A 19,665-nucleotide genomic window follows, 5' to 3' on the forward strand; every position below is an offset into this window, starting at 1 on the left:
TTTTCTTCAGAAAAGACAAAGCTGGTCAGACAGGGATAAGATTAAATACACGGCAAGGAAATTGAAGAAATGCAGTTGAAAAGCATATTTGATTTTAATTTCCAATTCATCATTATGTTTTAGCCTGTCTTAGCTAATCACATAAAATCCCAATCGTAACTTTTTTTGGGCTGTTTTGGTGCACTAGACACTGAGACATTGTTTTCCCAGTACTGCATCATCTACAAACAGAGATTTTAAAAACAAGTATGCATAAACATCTATTCATAGGTTTCTTTAGGTCTTGTTTTTACAGGTAAAAGGAATGGAGTAAAATAGAATAGAATTCAACTTTATTGTCATTGCACTGTCACAAGTACAAGCAACGAAATGTAGTTTGCATCTATCCAGAAGTACTCTACGAGATATAAATATTTATTTACAGATGTACAAGACTATGTATGTATGGACTATAAGGGGTTATAGCAAAGAGATATAGATATTGTGTATAAATATAAATATAAATATGGGAGCTATATGCACAGATTATACAGAATATACAAGAATGTTAGGGAATGGATTATATACTGTATGTATATAATATAATACAAGATAAATAATGGCAGATAAAATGTACAGGTTGTATGTGTGTGTGAAGAAAATAGTCCGTGATGTGTGTGTGTGGGAGGGAGGATAGTCCATGTGTTATTGTTGTATGAGAGGATAGGAGAGTACAGTCCTTATAGTTTATGTTTTATGTCAGGAGGCGTTCAAAAGCCTGACAGCTGTGGGAAAGAAGCTGTTCCGGTGCCTGGTGGTTCTGGTATTGCAAACCAGTACGCCTTGAATTTTACAGATATGTGATACAGCCACACCTCAGTGATTCATGTGTGGTGGCACTAAGAGATAAACATCATCATTTTCGACATGAGAACAGTTATAAAGGTGTGATTTCCTGCATGCATACAGAGTGTGAAGGCCACACAAAGCCAAACAGCAGCTTCCTAGGGCAGCACATGCCACCAAGTGGGCATAAGATGCCAAAGCAACACTTTTGTTTCCATTGCAACAGCAACACTGAAATGTTTCTGGAGCTTAGCAGACAACGTTTCCTCGTGTCTAATAATATTGGGATGGATATGGATATGTCCCCTAGAGGTTGTTCACGCAGGAGGAGAACTTTTCCTCGCTGAATATAAAATACACAGAGAGCTTCACTGATCTGTGTTGGAGGAACTCCCACACATCAGTCAAATGCTAACACCACCTCAGCTGACTAACAACTGGCCGAGACGAGGCTGATTCAGTCCCACTGCTAATGCATTCAACTGAATATGTATTACACTTACAACAGCTATTGAATATGATCAAAGAAAACAAGAGTATGGTTTAAACTTCAGCTATTCATGTGAGATTTACTGTTGGATTTATTTTTAGGAAGAAGTCCTTTTTAAATCTGGTTTAATTAGTGCAGTTCCTTAAAACACTCAGGTTTATATTTAGAGTTGTATCTGACCTGACTTGAGGAGATTTGACAGAATATTTGAAGCTGCAATTCTTTTTGAATCTTTTGTTTTTTTCAAAAGATGCGTCACAGAAAATTACAGATGTAATATATTTTTAGAAACGCTTCAAACATTAGAAGAACTTATCAGTAATGCACTGTCTTGCAAACAATATTCATACTACTTGAACATTCACATTTTATCACATAACAGCAATAAACTTCAGTGGATTTTACTTGGCTTTTATGTGATGGACTAACACAGAGAATAATTGTGACATAAAAAGGAGAATGAGGAAGAGTTTCAATACTATTCTTTGTGAAAAAACTCCTTTGACCAGATAACAGTAAAAATAAAATGTTGACAGAAAACTAAAACACTTAACACAGCAGTCTCTCTAAAAAATAGTGGTGGCATCAACATGCTGGGGGGATACACAGAAGTCTGTGGTTATGAGGTGACAAAACATGAAAAGATTCAAGAAAGCATTTGAAAGAATTGGGTGTTGTATAGGGTGCATCATAATATATAGATTACTGGATCTCACCTTGTCAATCACATTGCAGATAAGGATCAAACACAGAGAGGCAGAGAGAAGACACCCATAACCGCATTTACCACACCTACCTGCAAATGTGGAGCTCCACGCCTATGAACAAATGCACCATTTCCTTTGTATGTACACATTCTATCATACAAAGAGAAACGGGGCAGAACTGACAGGTGCAGGTAAGATGGCAAAACGTAGAGAAAAGATAAAGCCACTTTGACACCAAGCAGCTGAAAGCCTTTGAAGAGAGTCTCACAAACAGAGCTGCACCCTGGTGAATTCAGAGGGAGAAGGGGGTTAGGGCAAAGGCATCGGGCCATATCGGCAGGGCAGGGTTTGAGAGCAGGACAGAACATCAAACAACATCTACAACTTCAGACGCACAAATATGTGGTGTAAGTCTAACATAAAGTACAAGAAAACCTGTGAGGCTTGGCAGTGGTATGCTTTCTTTTATAGAGACAGAAGTGATAACATGACTTGCACTTTGTGCTTTCGCATTCACAGTATGACAGGCACAGTGACTAATGTCCTTTCACCTTCACCTCACACTTTTGCTGGTCTTTGAAAAATTGTTAACTAATTCATTAGATGCTTTGCCAAAAGAAAAGACATGAAAATAAGGAATGCCTGTAAAAGCAGTCTCAATGCAAGCTTTTCCTACAGCCACAGAAAAAAAACAACAATCTAGACTTGGAATAAGTTCATGTGCATTCCTTAACGCATAAAAAAACACATTTCATCTTAATTTAGCAAATGGTTTCTATAGCTACTGCTAGTTGTTGTTTCCCCTCCCTTCCTCCTGTCAACACTGCATCTAAAGAAATCCTGCAATGGGGCCACTGTCAGAGCTGCTATTTTGAGAAGCACCAAGCTCAGAGAAACTCTAAATAGCTAAATAATTGACATGATCCTCAATCACAGCCTTCACTGAGCCGTCCTGCTACCTCACCTCATCGAGGCCTGACATCATCAAACAGGTCACCTCCTAAAATGAAGTCAGGACCTGATTTTCCAGTAAAACATTGGTGACAGCATCATCGAAGGCTTTGTCATCCTTTCATGCCTGTGAATGATCAGCGTGAGTTCAGAGGAGCAGAGAAGCAACTTTTAAGCCGTATTTGCACCATGCTGTCAGAGCTGCAGTGTGGTGCTCAATAATTCAGCATGCAGATCTTTTTTATGTCTCAGTGGCTGTGCATTCCACAGAGGCCACCTGTTTTAAGGGAAGCTTATGGCAGGCTACTGTATAAACACACGCATTAAAATCCACTGCGGATAACGAGACTTCTGGTTTTAACATTTCTTAGTACATATCACCAACACGCACAGCTTTATGGACTGTGGCATTTCTGACTGGCATCGCATACCACGTACATAGCTGACAGAAAGAAATGCATTAGAATCTGCATTAAAGCTGAAAGCCAAAGTATCAAAGACAAACCGTGACTCTCCCCCTCCATCCGATCCTGATGCTGCGGGCGTCAGTGACCGGGGGATGCCGCTCTCTGTCGCGCCTGGAGCGGATCCAAACACCTGCCTCCCCTGCTCTGTTACTTCCTCCTTCCTTCCAGCCCTGGTCGTCTCGCTGCTGGTCCTCCCTCAGCCTCCTCAGCCTTGAGAGCCGAGTTCACCGAAATCTCTCTTCTTTTTTTTTATTTTTATTTTACTTCTGTTGCTGTTACATTTGCCTCTCTTCTACTCTGTTTTCAGACAGAGATATGCGTGTTTTATCCGGTGTTGGGCGCTCGCCGATCCGCCTCCTCACTCGGGAGGAACCGGACCACATGCAAGGTCCCTCCCACCCCAGATGTGATGTCACGGTCTAACTCACCTTTAACTTTCCTCAACACATAAAAGCATCTCAGAGCATCTCTGCATGCATCGTGCACATGAAAGTAATTTTGTATAGCAAGCGAATGTTTTTCTTTTATGTGTGTGAGTATGTTTCATTTTTGCATTACAGTGTTCTGTAGTTCTTTAACATGCTTTTTAAAGATAAATTTAGCATTCCGTACAACTTATTGTGTGCTGTCACACACACGAATATATTTTTTTGAATACATAATTACTGACTTAATGTATAATTTTTTGTTTTCGAGACAGACAGGTAAGTAAATAGATAGATAGATAGATAGATAGATAGATAGATAGATAGATAGATAGAGAATACTTGTACTCTAGCTAGAGCAATTTTATTTTTGACCTTGGTATGACAATTTGCCACAAACACATTTCCTAAACTCCTCTGTTAGTCAGTGCCTAATGACATCGCCGTGTGATGACAGGGTTTGAAGTCTTAGAAGAAAATCAAGCCAGTTAAGAGTTGTAATTTTAATAGAAATGCAGTAAAAGTGTCCTACTGTAAGACAAAACATGGTGACAGTACTGTAAATGAATGTTTATTACTTTACACTAAAATACAGCAATAATCATTTAAAGATTTTGGAGTAGCAGTGCTGTCAATGAATTACAATAGCAATTTTAATACTGAAACACCTTTAACAGTAACTTACTGAGACCCAGCTGCAAGTTACAGCTTTTTAAAAAAAAAAGTTTTTTATGATACTGATCCAAAATCCAAAATATGTCAAATATAACTCAAGCATTATTAAAGTGTTGTTTTCATGAAGAAATCTGTTTTATTTATCCCCTGCCTTTTTGATTAATTAATATAATTAAGCCATTCAGACAGGATTGATTTCATATATTTTTAAGGCTAATGAAGAAAATATAGTTTAACAATTCTGACTTGAAATTTATATAGAATTAAGAAGCCTTCTCAACTGCTATTCTCCACCATGAGACACCATCATTCTCTGGACAATCCTTCTATTAAAGATATGAATATCACTATTTTTTAATTTTTTTTTTTTTTTTGTTTTCCAGAATGGGCTTAATTGGGTTAGTGCATGTGCATTTGGTTGAGAGGGTAAATAGATGAGGGTAGAAACTGTTGATAAAAAAATAAAAAGCAATAAACCCCTGCCTTTCTAATTAAAGTGGAGCTTTTGCCTGTAATGCAAGCTATAAATATGTAATATTTCAATGTATTAATAGAAAAATAAAAACAACTCACAAAAGTCACAACTTTATTGCACCTTTTTACTTAAATGTATTGTGGCAAGAGCTTCTTTCATTATGAAAATTCTCATTCCTGGTCAGAAAAAAATTACGGTGCAAAACACAGAATCATTGCAAACATTCACACTAAATGTTCCTCTGTGCCTCTTTGAGAGTCATAGCCTACGTTATGATTTCACAGTTGACAAAAATGTCCTACAGAAGTTAAGACCGCTTCAACCTCTCCTGCTCTGTATACAGACTACAGTGACAGAGGAGAACTTGCATGAAAACAGGTAAGTCTTATACACAAATACGTTGCAGGTAAATTCTCAAGTCAACATCCATCAACTGAGTATTAGCACATTAAAGATCTTTCTTTTGTTCTTTAAATTAGATATTTATAACATTAAATCCTATAGGTGTTGTAGCCAATTCAAGGCAACATCTCTAAAATGAAAAGAAGTGCATGGGCAAGTCTTTACAGCATAGCACAAGACGGACTGTACAGTCTTCTACGTTGGCAAAGCGTTTTGATAGAACGGGTTTTTCTACGCGTTTGTGCCCCCCGACAGTACACTAATTTGAAATCGTTTGTATAAAACAGTTTCTACAAGATGTACAGGCTGCAAACGTGGTGGTCCAGGTAGAATGGTTGCGCTGAAATGTAAAAGGAGGAGGAAGGAACAGGAGGAGGCAGGTGGATCTGGACACTGGGTTGACGGGGGATACATGAGGTCCGGGTTCCTGAGTCTCAGCCCAGTTTTTACATGACTGGCGTGATGGTCAGAAAATTGCATAGAGATAAAAAGAAACGATCACATCCAATTCTGATGCAGTCTCTAAAATAAAATGCAAAAGTGATACTTATTGTGGGAGAGTTGTTGTAGAGAATGAGAAGGTTCCATTTCCACACCCGAGGCCTCTGGACAAAAAACTGAGATGCTCAGTTTTAGAAAAAAATTTTAACTCATACAAAAAGAAGAAAGAAAAAAAAGACACCAACTTTGTTCAGTCATGCATATATACAAAAAAACCCTGGCAATTTCAACCATTATTTTGCCAACAATGAGCAGGCAAAATTTGGTCCAAAATAAAAATAAAAAAAACGACAGGCAGCACCAACTTAAAACCATTTGGGGAATATGTTACATAAAAAAAATAAAACACTTAAATGCCTGAATAATTTGGTTTAGAATATATCAAGGAGGAAGGTTAAAACAAAGGTCACTTCTTTACTGTCTAAACTTGAGAGCCCTTATGCCTGCAGAGGCCGCGTCAAAGTCGGACACAAGACAGCCAAAGTGTTGCAGTGAACTCCTCATATTTATACGATGTTTATTTTATTCCAGAGCAGTTTTAACACAGCAACTAAGGCTTAAAAATATGGACACTTAGCAATTAATGTGACACAAATATATGAGGATTTTTTATGTTAATGAGCCAATAAAGGCAACATTTTCATATTTCATACTTTTGGACTGGTCAGACCATCAGTGGGATGCTTATAGCACAAATTGTTCTCCTAAATTGGGGAAACGGTCTTTAACTCAGCAGACAAAGATGAAAACAGGAGTAAGAACAGAGGTTTGGTTTACAGTGTGGCTGTCCAGCTTTCCCGTCAGCGAGAGCTCAGCGTCGTACTCCGAAAACTCGTTTCGCTCCGGGTGTTACTGACCACTTGTTCCGCCTGTCCTGGATTTTCTGGAAGATGCTGCTGCCACTCCTCCACTTCTCTCTTTTGTAGTTCTTAACTTTCTTCACCTGAGCATTTAAAAGAAAGGAGTTCTCATCACCCAACTAAGACTGGCTTGTTTTTCAATTAAACTGTGCAGTGTACGTGTCACATTAAAGATGGAAAAGGTTGGTACATTTTTTTATTTTAAGAATCATAAACATGGCGGGGTGTGTACATTTTTAAGAGCCACTGCACAACACTGATTTCCCTCAATTCTTTCCTCACCTTTCCTCTGTCAAAGTCTTCATCCCACTCATCAATCACCGTGTCAAACGTGGCACTGCGGACATCTTCAATCGCATCCCTACTGACAGCAGAGACTTCACCATCCCAGCTGAGGACTGGAGCAAAAACATACCGACTTGTTCAAGCGTTCCAAATCCTATTTCCAAACACTGTGACTTCAGGTTTACACACCGTTGGCTCCATAGGCTTTGTTTGTGGAGTTCTTGAGAAGCTCTTCCACAACGTCACTGCTCTTTTTCCCATCCCAGCCTGCAGGAACGACGTGGTTTGAGGTGTTCACCGGAGCGCTTCCATGAGCCGCTGGAGCCTTGCTGCGTTTGTAGCCGTCCCTCACCTGGCTGTCCCACACAACCACTGAGGCTTATCGTCATCAGAGAGAAAAAGGGGAAGTCAGACGAGGTATTGACTGGTAAATTACATGTTATTCACTTTTGGCGCAATACTGAGTCACCAAACCAATTGTGTTTATTATCTTTCAACATTTTGGACAAATGATCCAGCACAATATATCCACTCACAATCAATTGTAAAAAAAAAAAAGCAAAACGAGTTATATCTACGTCTAAGATTGTAATTATGGCTGCAATTAACAGTTGATAAATAAATAATTTGTCAACATCAATATTTTTAGATACACATGATTGTAATTGATTTTTTATTCACATAAATTATTTTTTAGCTACTTCAAATAAAAAAGTGAGATATAAGCAGATTATTTTTTTCCTTTGGAAACCCTTTCATGTCTGAACCAAGACCTATTTATCTTTATTATCGGTTCAGTCGCATCTTAAGCTGACACTATGAATATTTGGGCCATTTTTCTTGTAAATCTAAAAATAAGTGCTTTACTGTAGCTTTTTATTTTAAGGAAAATTGATTGTTTAAATGATGAAATAAAAAAGGTGGCATAAAATGAATAACATGGATCATTACGTTGTGCAACAGAGATGCTTAACTGAGGTTTTCTGTCATAAATAGCTCACCTGTACTTTCTTTGCCAACTTTTCTGTCCTCTGTGGAGATCGTTTTGGAGGCAGGTTCTTCTGCTGACTCATCTTCAGAGCATTTTCTCACTCCTCGCTGCTCTTCTTTTAGCTTCTTCTTTTTCTTTCTTATAGTCAATTTATTGTTCACCTTTATTAAATCTTCTGCATCATGATAGATGTTTGCAGTTTTCATCTCTGGATCCCTGTTGGAGCACACAGGAATTTAGGATTTCCATAAAGCAGATGGAAGGGATGCATTTGAAGCAAGTCTTTTAAGTTTATAAGGCAGAGCAAATTAAACATTTATAAAGATGAGCAACTGATGTGCAGCACTTTATGAAGAGCTGAGTAATGAAACACAAATCACACGGGATCCATTTCATAAAACGAAACTTTGCTGGAAGTCTAAAAGCTTTAAGGGAGTGCTTAGAGCTTGCTAGAAGCCAAAGTGGCTGATCAAGCTGACAGTTTGATATGGAAATGCTAAAAAAAGACCATTTAAATTTATAAATTTGCACCCACCTTTCTGATGTGAGACATCTAGAGTTTATTTCCTCCAGAGACAACTCCTGTTCAATCATTTTCTTCTTCTTCTTTTTCCTCACAGATTCAGCTTCCTGTGGTTTCTGATCTGATGGCTCTGCATCTGAATGAGGTGTTAGGCTCCATAAGCCGCTCTGACACCAATCCTCCTCTTGATTCGATACATCCAAATGTGACTGGACGAACTCCCTCTCTTTAGTTTTTTCCCCATCATCACCTTCGAGTTTCCGCTTTTTCTTCCTCTTCTTCTTCTTCTTTTTGCCATTCTTCTCGTGCGCCGCCGACTCTGTGGGGCTGGACTGTGTGGAAGGAGCTGAGGATGGAAAAGTCTCTTTATCATCCTCCACCTCAGAGTGTCGCCTTTTCCTCTTCTTTTTCTTCTTCTTTGGGCTGATGTTTTGAGCCAGAGGGTCAAGGTCTGGCTCTTGAGCTGCGGGGCCGAGGTTGCTGGAAGACTTGGGGCTGGTTGGGTTCGGACTGTGAAGGCCATTGGTTTTGTGAGAAAGGTTGGCTTTTGGTTTTTGCAGTGTGGAGAAAAGTGGCTGCTTGTGAGATCCACATGAGTGAGAAAAAGGTGATAACTGGGCTTTAAGAGGATTAAATGGACTAACTCTGGGGGGAAAAGAAAAATAATGAACGAATGTAAGTCCAGAACAAGACACGTGGGAACTGAAACAAAAATGAGGATTTTAACATACCTGTCAGTGTGATGGGCTGAGGCGACGGCTGGGGATTTAAGTTGATTTTGATGTTTAGGGTCGGTGGGCAGCTGCTTTGGCGAATGGCGCAGAGCATCAATGTTGCTCAGACTCTGACTGTACGCCTGCAGTTATCGACATAAATAAAAACTTGGTGGTCTAAAGAAAAATAGCCATGAATGTGACAAAAAAAAAAAAGGAAGAAAAAAATCATATCAGGAAGACGGGTGTGGAAGAGACAAGATGGTGGGAAGAATGCCAGGAAGAAAGGGTGTGGCAGAGAAGAATTAGAAATGGTTAGAAAAAAAGGGGAGCTAAAGAAAAAGAAGAGAAAATCTAACATGGTTGATTAGACAAATACAGCAGGCAAAATCAATTATTATACAAAATAGAAAAAAAACTTGAATATTTGCCTGTAATCATGCTAAAGGGGTCATGGAAAACTCACCTTCTTGGCCGAGAGAGCCAGTTTCTTGGCAGGTGGTGGAGACATGATGCTGGTGGCCTCAGATGTGATGTTGTTGAGCGCCGGGGGTTTTAACTTAGCCGTCTTCTGTTCCTCTGTGCTCTGAGAGCGCTCCACGCCCAGGGCTGGAGAGGCCAAGCTGGTGGAGCCTTTCCGAGGCGTGGAGGGCGTCTCTCTTACCGGCTCGCTTTTTGGACCAACGGACTCCTGGCAAAACGAAGATGTAGGTAGTCTTGCTTTTTCCTTAAAGTCATGCAAAAGTAGTGCTGCGCTGTTCTCTTTCATCCATTTTATTATATACAAAAACAAAAAATAAAAAATAGATTGATATCTATCAATCCAAACTGACAGAGCCCGAGCTATTTTTTAAGGCTTTCCAAAAATTCTCAACTGGAATAAGTCTGGACTTTGAAAACAAAAAAGGAAAAATTGTATTCCAAGTTCTTTGATGGAGGAAAGAGCTGATAAAAGAAACAAAGAATTAATAATTTGACACATCACTACATGCATTTTAAAGCCCTCATATGAGAAATCTGGACTAAATTATAATTAAGATAATTAGATAGGACTTTTTATAACAAAGCAGAAATCCCACATGTATCTCTATCATTTCACTTGTCAATAATGAACTACTTTTTGTTCCAATTAAATTCATTAAAGTTTGAGCTTGGAACTATATCTTTTTATCTATCCTTGTAATGTCAGTGTCTGCAATATTTATATAGCAAAAGGCTGTTTGGAGTAGGACTGAAATGATTAATCAGATAAATCATTTATCCAAGTGATCATCAACTACATGAGTAATCAATTAATTGTTAACTGGTCCATAAAAAAGGCCAATTGCTGGATAAACAACACATTCAGAGAAGTAATAAAAGATAAAAAAATAATTTTTGTAAACATGTTCTACCCAGAACTAAAGTGGTTTTTGCTTCACCTTGTTCAAGTTCTGTAAAAAAACATTTCTATTAAGCACCTTAGACATACACTTTATTGATAAGCTTTTTTTATGTTCAGAAGCATCCTTAATTACAAATTACCAAAGGAATGCTTTGTTATAACATGTTTATTTTCTTATTTAATGACTTGTTCATTTGCATATTTTAACGTACATCTGTAATATTGTATATAAAGGCATAAGCGGTTAAATAAAAAAAATCTACAGAAATGTGCCAATCTTTTTATCCAATTAATCATCAAAATAATGGATAGAATAATCAATTACTCAAATAATCATTAGTTGCAGCTCTGTATGGATAGTTTGGAAGGCAATAATTGTTGGCTCATAAATATTAAGTGTTCTGAACTTTGCATTCTTCATACCAATATAATATTTAGCCAACTGGATGGGGTCTGAACACAGTCCAAAATTCTAAAGACAATATATCATTGTGGTAATATTTACTAATATTATCACTATCACAGTATTTTCTAATATTCTTAAGCGCTACCTCAGCCACTGAAATGACAACATTTTCAGGGCTATTGTACCTTTGAGTCAGTTGTGTCAGCAGAGGAAGAGTCCGACAAAGACTTGAATGAGGTAGATGCTGCCATCCCTCTGCCCTCGCCGCTTTGTTTTTTGTCCCCCTCCGTCCTCGCGACACCGTTGTTGGAAGGCGTGGGCGTGGTGCTGTGGGACTGCGCCTGGCTCTGAGGAGAGGGCTTCTTCACCTTCTTGAAAGGCTCCTCTATGACCGCAGGTCCGCCTGGCACCTTCGGCACGCCGTTGGATGATGACGTCCAGTTGGAGAGCCTGGGCTGCAGCTGGGAGTTCACGCCGTTCCTGGAAACGGGCAGACCCAGGCCGCCATCCATAGACTGGATCTTACGCAGCTGTGCAGGCTCAAGTTTCTGAGGAGGAGAGTCGGTTGAGAAGAAATGAATCCACTGAAATTTAAAAGAAGGCAGACCTCAATAAATTCACGAAATGTTTTGACACCTTGGTGACTTGTGGGGAAGAGAGCGGCCCGTTCAAGTTTGCTCTCTTTATCTGCTCGGACGATGCACTGTTCTTCGCAGAATGTAACATTCCCTGCTTGGTGGTCTGGCCGTCTGCATTCTTCTTCGACTCAGGGATCCTTGAGATATTGCAAGATAATTCAACACCGCCCCCGAAGGGTATAAACACCAGTTTTGATCGGTTTCAGCTCCTTCTCACCTCAGGTAGAAAAGCACATAAGCCTGCTGGTTCAAAACCACTTTGATGTTACTGGAGTGAACCATTGAATCATTCATCTGGTACCACTGCCCGTTACTCGCCTAGAGGAAGGACATTAACGATTAAACTTTCTCTTGACGTTAATTCCTTAAATATAAAGCAGAATAGCACGTACACATTTTTAAGCTTACCTTAACGTAGCAGTAGTAGTGACCAGCATGGCAGCTGTACCCAGAATGCACCAAGACAGCATATAAACCGTACATAACGGGGTCGCCTGAGCTCTGAGACATGTAGGGGCGGATGTTTAGAAATTCTGGATAACCAACGTCCTACAAAGAAAGAAAATTAAAGAAATCAGACCATCCATCAATACATAGCTGTTCCAATAAGTACAAGAGTATTACACTAATACAGTAATAAAAATCAAATAAATAAAGAGTGATGTTTACCTTGGTTATTTTTCCTCCGCTGAAGTTGGCAAACCTCTTCAGAGAAAGGGTGAGGACGTTGGATGTCCGGTGGACAGTGAAGCGCTTGGTGGCCGGCACCTTCTTTTTGCACCTGAAGGAAACCCATTTAGCATCATCTCTTTACAAAAATAAATGTTCAGAATAGAAGCCCAGCATTTCTTCACAAGCTAAAGATATTTTTTAAGCACGCCGTCAGACTGAATAAATGCCACTCACTTGGCACACATGTAGGCATTCTCTCCACTCAGAACGTCTGGTTTGACAAACAGCTCTAGGGCTCGCACTATGTTTGCTGCTTGCTGGAAGATATAAACACACATATTTACCATGACGCTGTTGAATGGTTTCATTTATATGGAAATAAATGTTTCATTAAATCATGCAACAAACCCGGATCTCCACGGCAATGTCCAGGTAAGGGTCATACGTGTCTGAGACACTTTTGCAGATGGAGCATTTCACTAAAAGACAACAACCAAATACAATCGAAAATGATTTTGAGCTACTTTGGGTCAGTTTAACACAAAAAATCCCAATAACTATTTGATAAAGAATGAAGATTTATTTTAAAAAAATACTATGTGGAAAATAAAACCTGAAACAAGAAAACACTACCTCTTGACCTGAGGTAACCTCCAAAGATCTGGTGAACCAGTGTTGTGGCTTGAGTCTGTCTATCGAGTCTACAAAACAGGAATGGAACAAATTGTAAAGCACATAATAGCTTTCGGAACCAGAAACCTGTAACAATGAGAATACATACTTTGGGTATCCATTGAGACAGGCTTTCTGCATGGCATCAATGGTGTAGCGCAGGAACTCATGGGCGTCTTCTTGGCTTCCAAAGCGAAAATGTCTAGCGATTTCTGTGGGTAACAGAAGTGCTTCTTACATTTCTGCCTCTTTAATCAATAAGCATGACAAATAATTTAGGTACTCTGAGAAACATTGCCGTTTCTCAGTTTGTAATGTCGAGTCAAAAAAAAGATTCCCTGCATGTAGTAACTTGCTACTGAATAAAAGGAAGCAAAACAGGCTGTGCAAGAAATAACTGTTTTACTGAAAGATACATTTGGAAAAATAGCACAGTGCCAGAACAAAGCACACACTTTTCAAAATCACAAAAGTCCCATTAGGACACGAAATATTTTAAAAGGCAAAACTATTTTTATGCCCTAAAACTAAGAAAAAACATCTTCATTTATTTTTGATTGTTTTTGATACTGTTAAAGTAAAAGTATACTTCCATTCAACTGGTGATGTACAGTATAAGATTCACTTTAATCAGTTTTATCAGCCTTACTTACAAAAAAAAAACATATGTCAGTAGCTTCTACAGACTTGCATCTCATCCACACAAGTCCTGCATTAGTGCTAATGTAGCCGCAAGATCTCTATCCTTCTGTGGTCTCCTAATTGAAAAATGGGAGACTTTAAGCTGGCAGATTTCTAATGTGTTCATCACCACATTCCCAGAACTATAGCATCACTCGCTGATGGAGAACTGAGTCACACCAGAGTGGGAAATAAGAGACAATAAACTTATGACCAAGCTTGTTCACTCATAGTAGAGAAGGGATGAAATCAGCAGGGAGTAGAGTTGTAACTGTGAGATCAGATACTGCAAAACTCAGTTACAGAGTGCTTTTCTAGCTTTTAGCTAATAAAACGAGGATATATTTACATTTTAACGCTAATTCTATGCAAGAAAAATTTATTTTCACCGCATATCGGAGTTTTCTAACGGCAGTAACTAAACATAAATGGAACTACATATGAGTCCAGGTGGAGGGGAGGAGAAGCAGGTAGCTCGCACATTTTTTGTGCTAAAGCAGCTCCTCTAAGCCTGCAGTCACAAGGAGACAGAAAGGGCATTGGGGAAGGAGGGAGTTAGGAGGTAAAGAGGGATGGAGGGGGGGAGGGAGGCGCAGAAGACGGAAACAAGGTTGCAGCAGCACAAGGAGAAAGCAGAGGAAGCAGGGCACAAGGCTGCAGTGAAACTACAGTACATCAATGTAAAGCTCCGGTAATGTGCTGGAGTTCCTAATGGTTTCCAGCACATGTCAGACTTTCCATTCTGCCTGTCTGAGCTGCTCAGACAGACTCATGCTGAGTTTACTGAGGGGAGTCTTACTTTTCAGGTCTCTGATGAAGGAGACGGGCTTAATGGCGTTGCCAGTGTTGGCGAAGGCTTGGATGATATGGTTCTGCATTACACAGATCATACAGAAGCCTGACTGGTGGCCTGAAACAATAACAGCACAGAGATACATTTAAAATCAAGTTTTATTTCCAACAATATTTGCATAATATTAATATTTTGCAACAAAATATTAAGAAAATGTCCATTTTTTTTATTAGACACAGCAAAATTCTCAAAAAAATAATAATTTTTGAGCTAATCAATGTCCAAAATGAAGCTTTTCTTTTTGATCAAATCAAAACGCTGAGTAAAATGCAGGACTGAGATACTCACAGGCCCGACTGTGCTCCTTTGAGAGCAAGTAGTTGGCGAGTGGCGGGGTGTAGGTGAGACACTGAACGGTGGAGTTGAGGAAGCAGGTGTTTCCAAGGTTGTGAAGACCAGCTCCCACCCTGTACACACGCTCCCACTTCAGATTGAGCTTGTTGCCAGGAAAGAGCATTTTCTGTGGGGCTGGGATCCCGTCGCCCTGGCTGCTGATCACATTTTCAGATGCTGATGGAGGACAACAGCACAAGACACGAGAGCTGAACTCCAAGAACAATTACCTTAAAACAACATGAAACATGGAAAGCTCTGAAGCTTTCTCCGCTGCGTTTGAAAGCTCACCTTGCCTCTTTATTTGAGCGGGCTCTGCAGCTTTCTGGCCCGCGGCGCCCTCGGTCCTGGGGTTGAGGATCACATACTTGTTCTTCAGGCTGTCCAGCTGGTAGGAGAAGCCCTTGCTGGCGGGCTCAAACTCGATTTTCTGCAAAAGCACCTTCTTGGCGGAAGAAGCCAGCAGCTTGTTGAGGTCACCATCGTCACCCGTCTCCTTCCGACCGGGTTTCAACGCCTCTTTGAGTTTGTCTACTATCGGCATCGTTGGAACATTACTGCAGAGAAACAAGTGCAGAATCGCATTAGAGTAGGTGGAGTCGTTTTAGTAGGTAAACACTTTTTAAAGGCATCTTGTTCGAGCTTAAAAATAAATCTGTGGTTGAAACAGAAGCCAAATTTGACTCTCAATACTTCTGTTTAGATTTAGTTCAGTAGTTACCTGCAGAAGTAGTGTTTATTACTGGAGATAAACTGAGTGGATCTGAAGAGCCAGCTGGCTCTTGGCAGCTGTCCTCTATAGTTAGAGCAGACATCAGATGCTACAAACATGTGGCAGGAAGAACAAGGAGCATTTACAGCTCTTCACGAGGTGTAAACTGCATCTGCCAACTTACATTTACACTAGTTTTTTTAATGTTATGTGCATTTAAATGTCTTTAAAAAAATACTCTATAATACTCTATAATAAACAAAACTAGGCGCCCTTTGTTTTCTTATTTATTTGACTGTGTAACTGAGATCCGGTAAATGTGGTAAAGGCCTCTCAAAGTGAAAAGTGCCTTGTGCGGATGATACACACACAGACACAGAAATTGTGCTGGTTAGAGTGGGCAGTGGCGTCATCAAGCAGTAGGAGGGCTGATCATCCAATGTATGCACAAGGACAGCCTGACCTTCCCATGCAGCTGATACTGATACAAGTAAGAGGAACGGAGCCCGTGGGGACCCAGATAACTGCAGAGTGGGGAACTATTACAAAAAGCAGGAAAACTGATGTGAACTAAAACATAGCTCTCAATACATCATGGCAGTGTAGAGACTTTTGGAGCTACACACCAGATGGTGCAGTAATCGTCGTTAGCACGGGTACCTCACAGGAATTGGGTACCAGTTTGATTCTCGAAGTCTTACAGGGTTTCATTTAGATACTTGCCTTCTCCACAGTCCAACAACATTTACATCATGTAAACTTGTTATTCTAAGCTATCTTTAAAGACTGTGTGTGTGTGTGTGTTAATGCATAGTAGTTTGTCTCAGAGTCAAAGTAGAGATGGACCAGAAACTTGGCTTGGACATGTGAGAGCTGGATAAGCTTTAAGCTGTCTTCAAAAGAAGATCATCGTTCAACAGTAGGCAATGATCACATTAGGAAAGCATACAGTCATAATATCATTGTTGATTGTTGCAGTGACAATACCAGTTACAATTAATCCATGCATTCCCATCTCTGCTTTTTCCCTTAATCACAATGTTCCCATTGCTCTCTGTCCGCCTCATCCTTTAGCATCAATCAAGGGGATTGGAAATCCATCAGACTGGCTAATTTTATTGTACAGAAGAGGAACATAATGCATGTTCTATTAAACAACCATTTACAGCAACAGTCATTTAAAACTATGATATATTGAAACTACAATAAGTTTCAATATCTCATTATCTCAATACCAGCTCACATTGAATATATTGATTTATTGGATAATGCTTTTGTCCAATTCTTTGTGCTTGTTGGTTATTGATGTTTTAATCATTACCATCCATAATAAGGGATCAATTGTGCACTACATTACACACAAATAGCTACATTAGAGGTCATTTAGAATCATCATTTTGACATTTTTATCAAAGTTTTAGGTCAATATGTGAGCTTAAACTTGATCCTAATAATAATTATAAAATGCAACCACCATGCATAGAAAATGAAATGTACTCATGTCATGACATGATACTTTTGGAGCTACATACAACATACAAACAGTGACATACACTGAAACAACTCTGATTCAAGTATGTAGTTTGGCTTTCATATGCCTATAGGGTACAGGAATTAAACACACAAGTTTTTGCAATCACAAAAACATGTGCTTACACACACTGTCCCCATTCCAGCCATCATCTGAAGATGACTATTGGTTTAATCTTACTGGAAGTACCGACCCCCTCATTTTTATACAAAAATCTTTTGAGTTAATTTTTAAATCAATCATTTCATTATTATCTAAAAAACCTGCTGTTGCAGAAAATTACATATTTTAGAAACATTTGTTTTCAATGAAGACTGTAGGGTAAAAGTGAAATGTAATTTTCATTCCATGCAGTTTCACATTGTTTCTCATTGAACCACATTTTACTATGCTCAGACTGAGCAGCTGCCTTGCATGATGCTAATAAGGCAGAGATTTAACCTTATGGTTTATAGATAGCATTCCTCAATAACAAAATACTCATTTTAAGTTTTATTATTACGTGAATAAAAAGGCTTCTTAAAATATAAAAAAAAATAATAAAATAAATCTAAGAAGTTGTTTTAGCCTATCCAAGGTCACGATTCCATCAAAAAATGTAAAACATATGTAGATTAACAAAACATGACATTTTGGCTCAATGACAAGCAGATGAAACTACATTGACTAAGATTTATTTAACTGTTAAAAAGGCAAAAGATTTCTCAAATATGTATTGAACATTTCATGTCACTGCTGCTGTCTTAATCTTTAACCTACATGTATGATCAAGGTATCATTTATTTAGACTTTTAAAACATTTTAACATATGGGTCAGAAGAAATCAGGAGGAATTAAATTACAACATAATCACTGTGAAAAGTGATTTTACTGTATTTTAAATAATCCACTTACACATATAGATATTATGTTAAAATAACTATGCTACTATTCACACACACTGTCAATCCAGCCTACTACTTGTAGTTTTATCACTTTTTATAATTTTGTTGCAACTGACTGTAAAAATCTCATCATATTCTCTTCAGCTACAAATGTGTCATTGTACACAGTCGCACAATCCCTGCTTTAAAAATAAAACTTTCCTATTATCAAGAAGGCCCTTCTGTAAACCAGTTGGAACTGAGTTCAGTAACACTTAAAAATGCTGTAATATTAATTTATACTGTAATTTAAGAAGCAACTAACTAACCAACTTGGTTAACTAACCAAGTCAGTTAATGGGACTTGATTTCATTCATCAGCATCACATTAAATTACTAATATTATCCCTACACCCCCAACCAATAATAATAATAATAATAAATTACATTCACAAAAACCTGGTGAAACTTTTCCCGTGTTTAATAGAAATTAATTAAGTAAAGTGCTCCTTGTTTTAATTTTAATATCTTGTAATTATCCTATTTTTGTGACCTTTGGATCATGTGAAAGATATTTCATTGGTGGTAAAAAATAAATCCATTTTTTTTGACGTGCAATTATTGTGAAAATACAATAGAGGTGAGAATAAAAATCATATAAATATCTGACATATGCGCTATACAAGTCTGGTGTCATTTAATTTTCTGTTATACTGAAGTTACATGACTGAGAAGCCACTACAGTAAGCTCCCTTAGCAATCTTCTTCGCTTACTAATTCTAGTAACATGCCGTTTATAGAGTTTATTCATATAGATAATTATTTAAATTGATAAAGCGTATATATAGCTGAGGCTTGAACACCTTGGGTTAACCATCTGGACTCAGCACTCCGGCGGCAGTCATTTCAGCTGCCATGCTAGCTTGCTAACTGTCGCTCCCAGCAGTTTTTGGCCTGGATGCTCTAAAACACGAAGATACGTCTTAGCTTAACAACTACGCTACTCTAGATTTCGGTATGTTGCCTCTCTTCTGACGTCCGTTTCGTTTTATACAGTAGTGCGTAACGTTGCTGAGGGAGTCAAGTTTAGCCAGCGAGCTAACTTAACGTGGCGACAACCTCCTGCCTTCCTGAGCGCTGCAATGTGGGTTAGCATGTAGGAGTCCAGATTGCTAACCGTCTCTGACAGCCGCATTCATGAGTATAGGTTTGCAACCAGAACTACGATAAAAACGCACAACACGCATTACATGAACTCACGCATTTGTTCGCTCACCTTTGGTTTAATCGGCCAAATATTTCTCAACAGGTGTATGCTCTCTCAGCTGAAGCTACCGAATCTGGTATTTTTTTTTTTGTCCATGCTGCATTATGAGGGGGCGGGGTCAGGATTGACAGACAAGAATCAGGAACCTATCACAACGCAGACAGTACCGTCACACAAAATGTTTGTCCAATCAGCGCTTAAGATGACGTTGGGCGCTCGGCAGAGAGCCACACGTGACTTCCAGTTGTCGCTGTTTACCATTGACGCAATCGGCGCGATGGATGCTTGACAAGTTTTAATTGATGGCAAGCGGTATAATCATATAATAACTGTTCTTTGCAGATATCCAAAATATAATTATTA

The 19,665-nt window shown here is 38.9% G+C and overlaps 2 protein-coding genes across 2 annotated transcripts in view; both read right to left on the reverse strand.

Annotated features, from left to right (window-relative positions):
- Nucleotides 1-3,768, reverse strand: part of cyth1a (cytohesin 1a) — a 40,525-nt gene extending 36,757 nt beyond the window's left edge. Inside the window, exon 1 of the mRNA XM_028042028.1 lies at nucleotides 3,479-3,768. Within this exon, the coding sequence (XP_027897829.1) occupies nucleotides 3,479-3,497 (19 nt within the window). The 5' untranslated portion in view covers nucleotides 3,498-3,768. The remainder of the gene's footprint in view (nucleotides 1-3,478) is intronic.
- Nucleotides 3,769-4,915: 1,147 nt separating this feature from the next.
- Nucleotides 4,916-19,436, reverse strand: usp36 (ubiquitin specific peptidase 36). The gene is made up of 20 exons (XM_028042004.1): nucleotides 19,312-19,436; nucleotides 15,221-15,486; nucleotides 14,885-15,106; nucleotides 14,543-14,653; nucleotides 13,172-13,274; nucleotides 13,024-13,091; nucleotides 12,799-12,869; nucleotides 12,625-12,707; nucleotides 12,388-12,499; nucleotides 12,127-12,267; nucleotides 11,936-12,036; nucleotides 11,717-11,855; nucleotides 11,266-11,628; nucleotides 9,757-9,981; nucleotides 9,309-9,433; nucleotides 8,590-9,222; nucleotides 8,065-8,270; nucleotides 7,253-7,441; nucleotides 7,061-7,176; nucleotides 4,916-6,861 (listed from the first exon to the last, which is right to left on the reverse strand). Exons 2-20 carry the CDS (start codon nucleotides 15,471-15,473, stop codon nucleotides 6,730-6,732), a joined length of 3,393 nt encoding a protein of 1,130 aa, XP_027897805.1. The 5' UTR covers nucleotides 15,474-15,486; nucleotides 19,312-19,436; the 3' UTR covers nucleotides 4,916-6,729.
- Nucleotides 19,437-19,665: the final 229 nt, after the last annotated feature.

This window comes from Xiphophorus couchianus, chromosome 16 (genome assembly GCF_001444195.1).
Source record: "Xiphophorus couchianus chromosome 16, X_couchianus-1.0, whole genome shotgun sequence".
Classification (NCBI taxonomy): domain Eukaryota; kingdom Metazoa; phylum Chordata; class Actinopteri; order Cyprinodontiformes; family Poeciliidae; genus Xiphophorus; species Xiphophorus couchianus.

Bases quoted from the DNA above. Each gene is read 5' to 3' on its own strand.
- usp36 (XM_028042004.1), bottom strand. From the start codon at position 15,473: ATGCCGATAGTAGACAAACTCAAAGAGGCGTTGAAACCCGGTCGGAAG. The intron at 9,434-9,756 runs GTGAGTTTTCCA...CGATAACTGCAG, and splicing joins TGGCTCTCTCGGCCAAGAAG to GCGTACAGTCAGAGTCTGAG. The intron at 7,442-8,064 runs GTGAGCTATTTA...GATGACGATAAG, and splicing joins AGTTGGCAAAGAAAGTACAG to CCTCAGTGGTTGTGTGGGAC.